Raw genomic sequence first — 10,711 nt, forward strand, 5'->3', positions numbered from 1 at the left:
TCGTTTGATTATATTGTTCGAAATACATTTTGTAACAATAACCGAATCTTTTATTATTTTTGTGTAAATTCTGAAAATAAAAAAAATCTGACTCGTCAAAATCAGAAAGTTCTTTATGTTATTCAGAAAATTTCTTATGTGATTTCGTTGTATTTTGATTGACGAATAACAATTGTATTTTCTTATTATAATGTTTCTTGATATCGTATTAAAAAATACGAAAGACAAAAACATAAATGATGCAGACAAGTGTATAGTAAAGTGCGTTAACTGTTTGCTTAAATTTAATTCACTTGAATTTAAGGATTGTTTTGCGTGGTCGAAAAGCGTCGGATGTTCAAGAAGTCGTTGAAAGTGTGAAATTAATTCGCTAAGTGGCTTCAATTATAGCTTTCAATTCAGCAGTTGCAGTACTGTTATAATCTGTTGCGCGTCGAAAAGACGGCCATTATATTTGCGGAGTAAATTAGTCTTACACTCCCTGTTCGCGTTCATAGCGATTCGTATTATAGTATTAATCGCATCGAGTTACACGTCCATTGAGTTACAATCCATTTTTAATCGAGATTAAAATATAGAAAAGTGAATAAATAAATAATGAGCGTACGCGATATTCAAAAATAAAAATGTTATACCCGGGGGAAAAAAAAATTGCGCGGGAAATATCAAGATACTCTTTTACATACTCTTTTTTGTATAATTTTCATGATCTATAAGTAATTCATAGTTGATAATATTGATAATATTAATAATATTGATAATATTAATAATATTAATAATATGTTTGAAAATTAAGTGTTGGTTACATAGCGAAAGAATTGGTATACATCGCGTCTTTACTCGATATATTTCCATTTCTTCATTTTTTATTCGTTTGAGTAACAAACTTTTGATGCATTTATTATTTGTCTTTCATATGTTTTTAATTTATCATCAACAAAAATATGCCGCTCTATTTTTAATCTAAGAAATAGAAAAAAATTATTTTGTTACTGCCTGGATTTGAGCAGACATAAAAGTTAAAACGAATAATAATAATACAATTAAAAAGTTGTAAAACAAGATACCAGGTTAAATCAAGTTGCAATATAAAGTTTTTAGAATTTTTTTATTTTCGAACAGCACAATTATTTCTTTAGTAAATTTTGCTAGAAGACTAGAATTTGCTAAAGTGCAATTTACATTGTTTTGCATTATCTCCCAGTTTATGTCAGACTTAATATTCATGCCAAGTTATAATTTCTGTTACACGCGATTGACATCATTAAATGGTAATTTCATTGCGTCGCGGAATGTCTATTGTAAACAAAATTATTAATTTTTCATTTATTTAACTCAATATTTTGCTTCTTGCATTCATATTGTTATAAAACCGCAAAATTGTTTATTATACATCGAATTTATTATACCTTTTTATTATACATACATCAAATGTCTAAATGTGAGCGGCGATAAAAAACGATGCTGATTTTTTATAAAATCTTCAAGTATAAAATTATATATACGTATAAATTTTTTGTCGATTATTAATATATATTTAATTCATACATTTCAACATCATCATCATGATGTATTAGCATAAAAGTGGAAATATAACATGACATTTACTTCGGAATTCTTTTATTGAGCAGAACTCTTCTTTTGATTAAACAGGATGTATTTAAAATGACTACTTTTTTGTATACTTTAATTAAGTTTAAAAAACTTTAATTAAGCGGATTGATGTCGTAAACATTCTACGCGTGTTTAAAGATTTCATTTAAATTCAATGAAGTTCTATATTTAGAGCCGACAAGATGAGCTACCGTATGTTACTTCAAAAGGATTACGAACGTATGTTCGTAAATAAATTAGAGAATCTGTTAGTGAGATTGACTCGTATCAGAAGGAATTGACTGAGGGAAGCGATTCAATTGCGCGGCAACCTTTATTTGAACGGAAAATAGCTGAACTTTCTTCTAGGACCTAGGGTAATCAATTTCTAAATATGAAGCAGCATTGTTCAGGAGTCCAGGCCTACATTCTAAACTAATTTTAAAAAGTTATTTTTCCATAGTTTACAATAATAAAATAATAAAAAACTACAAATTTCGCTAGATGCATAAATTAAAAAGAAATGAAGAAATTTTAATTACAAGTGGAAACAAATGGCAGAGTTAATTATTTTTGCATAATTATTTTTTCATGATTATTATATGGCATGTATTACACAGTGTGTGCTTTGTGATACATTTTTTTTCTTTTTAATATTTATTTGCAGTGCAAACTATTTTGGTCATTGCTATGATCTTTCTCGACGTGACAAAATTCTGGTTACTTTCGCGTGACATTGATGATGCATTCATATGCGCGTAACTGTATCGCGATACGCGTACGCAATATTAGATATGAGCCCAAATACGAATTTCTTTAAATATCGGCTCACACATATATTCGCCCGTGTCAATAGAAAATAAGATATATATATATATATAAAATGAAACATAAATATATAAAATTAATCTGCAATATAATCAATATATTTCTACGCATATGAAATGTAAAAATATAATATACAATAATTTATAAATAGAATATAATATAAAATAAATATAATATAATATAATCTTTTCACTGATGTGTCAGCTGTAACTTTCAGCTGATAATGTAAACAATTTATGACTTTTATTATTTATTCTAACATTTTCTGGGTTAAGAAAATAATAAAATTATTTGCAATTTTATTTTATTTTATAAGTAAACGTTTTCTAATATCATTTGTTTGGAAATGGATTTTAATCATTGGAGTCATTTTTAAATATTATAAATGTATATTAAGTATATTAAAATTATATACATTTTAAATTTATGTAATACGTCGACCAATAATTTTTTATTTAAATATTTGTATAACTTCTATCAATAAGACATTAATTAAAAGTTTCGAAAATTTATAAATCTTATCTATTCTCTTAAATCATTCTAAAAATTATTTATTTTTTAGGCGTAACATTATCTCTGTTGACGCAAATTTATTGCGGAACGCGATAACAAACGAATTACTTTTAAAAGTTTGACGTTTGTATAAAGTAGGGCACGATACCCTCCATTACAAAAAAGTGACCCGGTTACTAAAATATGCAAGTGTAATCAAATTCGTGCGTAGGTGTATTTATTAATATCTACATTTAATTAATATATGTGCGTAATATAAATATTAATTATTGTCCGTGATAAAGTGAAATATGTATATTCCACATGTAATTTTACATTACGGCACATGGAATTTCCGTCCGACAAATGATCGATATCGCGATTTGATCGTATTTCTAACTGAATTCTATTGCCGTATTATTCCAAGATTCACAAAGACAATAATAAAATTTCACTCGCAATCTAGATACAAATTTATAGAGTTCCGTTATCGCTCAGATATTATCGAAATATATGGTATTGTTTTATGCCATTTTATGATTTAGGCATTTGTAAATGTGAATGAATTAAGAAATAGGAAAGATTAATTATGTAACAGAAATTTATTTGATGCTTCAAAAGTGACTTATCTCAATATATATCAAAGTGGCAATTATTATAAGTGGACGGAGTAAAGTTTTTCTGTGAATAGTCATTTTAACTCTCGGGAGAGATCGTGGTTTCCCTCTAAAGTGATCTACCCTCGATTTAAGGAACCGCGTGTTATTACTTGCTCGGGCCGAGGTAATTATTGATTACGTTGAAAAGATACGCGGAAGGGAAGAATAATTGAAAGCAACTTCTTGTCGATTGACGCGCGGAAAAATAATCGCGGTCAAATTGCCGTAATTATATATTCATAAAGCGAACACTATATCTTATCAATTCGTTCAACGCAAATAATCATAGATCATGGTCGTTCTGATAAGCAGAAACACATTATTATTTCGCCAAAATGTCCCATTAATAAAGATAAAGAATTCTCTTTGATAATCGATTACTAAAATCTATGTTAAATTTTGGAACAGATATTTGAAATGACGAAATTCGAAATCTAATTCGATTTTGTTATTTGATTTCGAATTTTCCCATTTTTCGTATTCCTTTATAAATTATTAACAATAGAGCGTAGCTTAGAATTCTTCATTAGAAATGCGTTAATAAAATTAAATGATATAAAGATACATAAAAAAAACAAACCTCGTAGAATATCCAAGCGGAGAAGATAGTTTGTATGAGATTATACATTATGAGGATTCCGCGAAGATCGAAAGGCTTTCTGTTTTCCATCAATTTCGGTCCCAGAACTTTGCTAAAGTAAGCGTACGACAGGCATATCGCCAGGGTTGGGAAGGGGCTGCTCATCATTGCCCAATCGCTTACCCTGGGATCTGGAAACAAAAAAAAAAAAATACTTTTTTTAAGAACAAAAAAAGATATAAGATATATAATAAGAGACAATCATGAATGTGAAGTAGGAGTCCATGAGGAGTCTGTGCGTGAAATCATTTAAAGGAAATGAGTGAGATTTTAGGGAGGATCGGAAAAAGAGTGAAAGAGCAAATTGACATTCCGTCTCGCGAAGACAATTGACATTTCGTAATGTATGTATATCGTATGCGCATTGGAAAGTGGAGCACACGTGAGCACGATTTAAAAGTCGTCCTCGCATTACGCAATTATACGACGTGCACCTGTAAGGGGGTCGAAGTTCGAAATTGACGGTAGGAAATGCTGCGTAGCAGGAATCTATTACATCATCATCGATAAATTCACATTAGAAGCTGCCAATATGTTGTAATAAAATTTAGCAAACGATCAAGTCGAATCAACTGTCGTTGCATATTTACGCGTTCGCGTTTATTTCTCAAGAGAATTTTTAAATGTGTGCTGGTGTAAAAAAAAAGAAAGAGAGAGAGAGAGAGAGAGAAAAAAAGAAAGGATTATTATCCCGAGCGAAGCAGCAATATGTTCGTTCTTCCGCGAGCACCCTTAGTAACGCCATCGTCATTTTTCTATCCACCCTCGACGACGAAGAGAAAGCAGAAAGAGGCTCGAGTGCGTGCACGAGGCGCGAACGAGCGAGCAGAGTCGCCTTCCGGTAAATTACCCTCGCGTTCATGCGACCTAACGGATACGAGACCGATACACGGAACGATTTTTTTCACTCTCTCTTCCTCTGCTTTTTTTCAACATTCTCTGCGAAAGACTTCGATTCTCGGTCACAACACGATTGATCGACGACTCGATTACGAGCTGACGATGCGGCGCGGTCTGTCGTCGATATTACACGCCACACTCTTTATACGCTTCAACTTCAATAGCTCACGTTATTGCTGATTAATTTGTTTATTGTTTTATTGTTGAGTTAATTTAACCGTCTAATTCGCGGATATAAAGGTTGACGACTTATATATATACATATATATGTATATTCCGACGGGAAAGAGATTACATTTGTATTGATGTAAAAAAAATCGGATTTGCACATAACAGGGAGTCATGAATCGATAACAAAAAGAGACGCGCGCGATTGATGTCACAAGTACACGCCGGTTAAGTATTGGAAAGGAAAGTGGGTGTGAACAGATGAGATATGTACGAAATATGTACGAGGTATGCAACTGTAATGACAAAGCGAAATGCTAGGCAACGGGCAATATTACATCGAATTTCGTCTATTCTTACGTTCACACGCAAGCGTTACGTAATACTTTTACGAAGAGACTGATGAAATCAGCAACGCAACGAGGGCGTTTATCGTCACGGTCAGGCACGACACGGGCGCCTTTATGTCTATACGGCCTATGATTAGTGAAAAATACGAACCGCCACTTCGACGCCGCTTCGTCGGCTCTGTTTTCCGCGCATGACACGAAAGTTTACGTTGTAACGGTAAAAAAAGAAAAAAAATATATATATATATATCGTTCACTCTGCACCAACGATGCCGACACCTTCATCGATTTCAAGACGCGGCGAAACATCAAACGACTGTGCGTCAATTTACTTGCTACCGTCACGCCCCAATTAAAGATAACACCGATCTTACCCCGTATCAAACGCTGCATTGATGCCATTGACGAATGTCCACTTACGTCAAATAAATTCAATTCTCTGTAGAATAGGCATATATACAGGATGTACGTACACGTGTGCACGTATTTATCGTGAAACTCGGCATTAATCTTTTAATAATTTTTATAAGAATGTCACGCGAGGTATCGGAGTAGGAACCATTGTTAAATGATGCGCATCTGGAAATTCTGGTCAAGACTTTTGAATAGATTACCGGAGAAAAAACGGAATGTCTGGTAACCTCATTAAAACTAAGGAATTTCTTAGAGCGAAACTTTAAATTCCGTTAACTATACTAACTACTAACTCTTGATTTGCGAAATGGCCATTTGATTATTTATATATATAAATATATATTTGTATATAGTATTCCAACACACATTTGAAGATTTATAATTCTTTAGATTATTTAAATAAAAATAATAAAATACAATTGTAATTAATATGCAACGTGTAATCTATAAATAGAGCCAAAATAGTTAATATTCAAAAATAATTACATATTACTCGCAATGGAATTTTTTATACAATTTTTAAATAAACTATTAATAAAAACACTATCTAAACAAAAAAGATATAAATTTTTTTATAAAATATGTGGTAAATAAAAATAAAAATTTTATTTAGGTAATCTAAGGAATTATAAATCTTAAAATGTTGAAAAATGCTATATACAAATAAATATTATTATTATAAATATTTTATCATAACTTTTTTTAAAAGTTTTAAAGTAAAATCTAGCTATTCTTTATACGAATTATATTACATAATAATGTAAAATGCATCGTTACATCACTGTGACAATAAACGAGAAATAATTTCGCAAATAATAAATAAATTATAAATTTTGCTTACGTCGCAGTTCCGCCGTTGTCCGATCTGGGCTTTCTCCTCCTTCACTCTTACTATTTCTTCACATTATTCACACACAAGGACTCATAAAAACACGGTTAATTATAATCGCATACACCAGAATGCGACGATCGTGTGCTACTTTGCGCAACGCTCCCGATATTAATCACACATGACGCTTTATTATATTGTGGGAGAACAACGCTAAAATTATGTACAGTTTGCTCGACATTTCAAAATCGTGCGATATTGCAAATTCACGTACCACTCGCCGCGGTAATATTACTTTTGTTGCTAACAAAATACGCATTTAAGAAGAATTCTACTATCTCTTGTTATATCGTAAATGATAATAAATATACGAATTAAAAGTAAAGATAAAAATCCGCGGAAAATGGTATCTGAAAATATGTCGTCGTTTTGTTGACCGTTCACATGATAGACCTCGATCGTACAAATCACGTAAAATAGGCATCTTAACAAATCATCGATGTTTAAACGCTGAATTTTTGCTACGTATTTAATAAATATCAAAAACATTTACCAAAAAAATTGAAAATGAAATTTGGCAACTTTACTGTGACTTCATCGTGCAATACAAATCGAATTAATTGCTGTTTAAAAAGTTATAATTGCGAAAATGAATTACTCACACGATTTGGTAATCGCTAATTATAATAATGATCGCATTTGATATCTCCTGATATTTATCAAGATTATTCGAGATAATACTTGACACACGAAGCCCCTGATTACCTTCTCGCTCGAGAGTCGCTACGCGAATGACATCAAGACGACCATGTAAATAGTGGGTAATACATTCCAAATTCCACAACATTCTTTGCGACGTATAGAGCGCTATTGTTTACGCGTGCGGTCTTGTCATTTGCGCGGCAACATCCGAACGCTGAAGTAGTGGTGTGAGCCTTTCCGTATATACAATACGTCATCTGTTATCTCATATCAATACTGACTAAATGACAACGAGACTTCACGTGTAAATAGCGCTCTATACATCGCAAAAAATATTGTGGAATTTGGAATGTATTATCCCAAACTGCTATTCTTTTTACATATGGTCGTCTTATTGTCATTTGACTTTCGAGAAGGTAGTCAGACGTATATCGTATTATCTCTCGAAATATAATCTTGACAAGTATCAGGAGATATCAAACGCGATCATTATTATAGCGATTACCAAATCGTGTGAGTAATTCATTCTCGCAATTATAACCTTTTAAACAGCGATTAATTCGACTTATATTGCGCGGTAAAATCACGGTAAAATTGCCAAATTTTATTTTCAACTTTTTCGGTAAATATTTTTGATACTTGTTAAATATGTAGCAAAAATTCAGCGTTTAAACATCTATGATTTGGTAAGACGCCTATTTTACGTGATTTGTACGATCGAAATCTATCACGCGAGCAGTCAACAAAACGGCGACATATTTTCAGATGTCTCGTTTTCTACGGATATTTATCTTTATTAATTTTAATTCGTATATTTATAATCATTTGTGATATAACAAGATAATAGAATTGCCCTTAAATGTGTATTTTGTTAGCAACAAAAGTAACATTGCCGTGGCGAATGTACGTGAATTTGGAACGTCGCACAATTTTGAATATCGAATTGTACATAATTTTCGCGTTGTTCTCTCGTCAAAATATAATAAAGTATACGTATATGTGTGAGATAATATTGCTGTACAAAGTGGCACGCGATTATCGTATTCTAGTGCGTGCGATCGTAATTAACCGTGTTTTCGTGAGTGTCTTGTCAGAGCCACGAAGAAGCAGTAAAGAACGAACAAAAGAAGAAAGGGCGGAAAAGGAGGCATTAAGCGAAACAACTATGAGATAAGCAGAATTTCGATAAAAATTGACAAAAACTTACACCCCACGAATCACTTTAATCTTAATATATAATTGTAAAAGGCAAATAAAATAATCTTAATAAAATTAAATTTTTATTTATTAAATATTTTAGAAAAGAATTTGCATTTTTTAAAAGAAAATATTTTTTCCCGGGAATTATATGTGATGTTTTTTATTACCTATTTAAAGATCGAATGAAAAATTCCATTGTGCGCCATAATTATTTTTGGAAATATTAATAATTTTAAACTTTGTTATATACATACATATATACATGCATATATATATATATATATATGTAGATAATTATTCGTAGTGACCAATAATTGACAGCTATCGTTTGAATGTGTATTGAAAGCTTAAGGTTTATGGAAGTTATAAATAAGGTATGGAATTTGATATCATAATTCTATCGTATTATTCCATGTAAAATAAATTACGATTATCATGAAGCAATAATATCATTTCTAAGAATAAGTATTTACATCGTTATTTAGCAAAAAAGTTTAATCATTTCAACTTGTATACGTTGAAAGTGTGTATAAAGCCGACCACCGCATAGAAACGTCACTCTGTAAAAGTTTTTGTGTAAATCAAAATGATTGGAGCAAATTTTTCACATGGTTTAAGTTCTTGTGAATTTCTCTACACTATAATTTTAATTCTTGACATATATGATAATTTTGTAGCAAGAATACCTGCCCTAAAGGGAGTTATATCGTGCATAATAGGATAAAAGAGGCAATAGGATAAAAAAGACATAAGTCAGAAGTGAAATGTTACTAACAAAAAATTAAATTTTTTTTCTTTTATAGTTAGTAGTAACAAAAATAAATGTATAATCACAATAAATTACATTGAATCGACAGAGCACTGACAATAAGTAATTTAACTTGCCTCCAACACATAGTTGCATACGAGAAAGAGAAAGAACTAAACTATTTTAATTATTTCTATAATCAATATTTGATAAATAAATAAATATACATAAATCTAATTAATCCAAGAGTAAACCCATATAAAACAGAAAATATTAAATTTAAAAAAAATATATATATCTTTAAAAAAATCTCTAAACTTATATAGAGAGACTCGATTTTTCCAAAAATAGATCTATGCAACATAGCCATTTAAATAATAAAATAAATTTTGATATTGATAGATAATCAATTTTGCAAATATTAATTGTTCATTAGGTTGTTTCCTTTCTCACAACAAGATACAATTCCATTTGATATCTCTTCATTCCTTGATGTAGCTTTCACTCTTGTATTGCAATCGTGTCTAATTGCATCGTGCACAACCAGTTTATTCAGCGCGAGAGATGTTACTCTTGGAACCCCAAACAAGTCAGGGCAGACAAAGTAATTAGTTAAAGATGGTAATTTGATGGAGAATATTCAGTTCACTGGATTGTTTGGATTATCGACTGATTGTAAATGAATTGCATCAGAAGCCCAGACATACAGACTTCATGCTTCATGCGCGATGCGCAAAGCGTAGTTGAAATATCAGTTGCATTAACCTAATTTCCCAATAACGCTAAGCAAACGGTAATCAGCAATGTCAGTATACAATGTTAATTTTCATGATATCGATGAATCGCGCAGGAATCAATTATTTTATAGATAAATATGGCCAGCTATAATGCGACATTCTGAAATTTTTGTTAATCAAATAAAATCTTTCAATATAATAATTATAATTACCAGCCAATATTTCCTTAATCTGTGAGTATCATAATAAATCACTAAAAATGATTATCTTTCCTATAATTTTTTATTTTCAATAATAAATATTTTAATTTCTTATATTAAGATTTTCTTAATTAAACTTTAGTTTATTTAAAATAAAATATAGAATAAATTTTACTTGTTAATGCAATATGGAAAATCATAAATTAAAAATATTGTTAATTTCAAAGCATTTTGGTTAAAAAAAAAATGGA

The 10,711-nt window shown here is 30.7% G+C and overlaps 1 protein-coding gene across 3 annotated transcripts in view; it reads right to left on the reverse strand.

Annotated features, from left to right (window-relative positions):
* LOC115245473 (elongation of very long chain fatty acids protein AAEL008004-like) overlaps positions 1–10,711 on the reverse strand; it is a 49,471-nt gene that overhangs the window by 6,367 nt on the left and 32,393 nt on the right. For 2 of the 3 annotated variants that reach the window (XM_029823821.1, XM_029823829.1), the window contains exon 3: positions 4,153–4,343. In XM_029823821.1, the coding sequence (XP_029679681.1) occupies positions 4,153–4,343 (191 nt within the window). Of the gene's footprint in view, positions 1–4,152; positions 4,344–6,885; positions 7,487–10,711 lie in introns of those variants that run through there. The other variant, XM_029823837.1, reaches the window with a different exon arrangement.

The sequence above is a fragment of the Formica exsecta genome, unplaced genomic scaffold (assembly GCF_003651465.1).
Source record: "Formica exsecta isolate Colony F162 unplaced genomic scaffold, ASM365146v1 scaffold122, whole genome shotgun sequence".
In the NCBI taxonomy this organism is placed as follows: Eukaryota; Metazoa; Arthropoda; class Insecta; order Hymenoptera; family Formicidae; genus Formica; species Formica exsecta.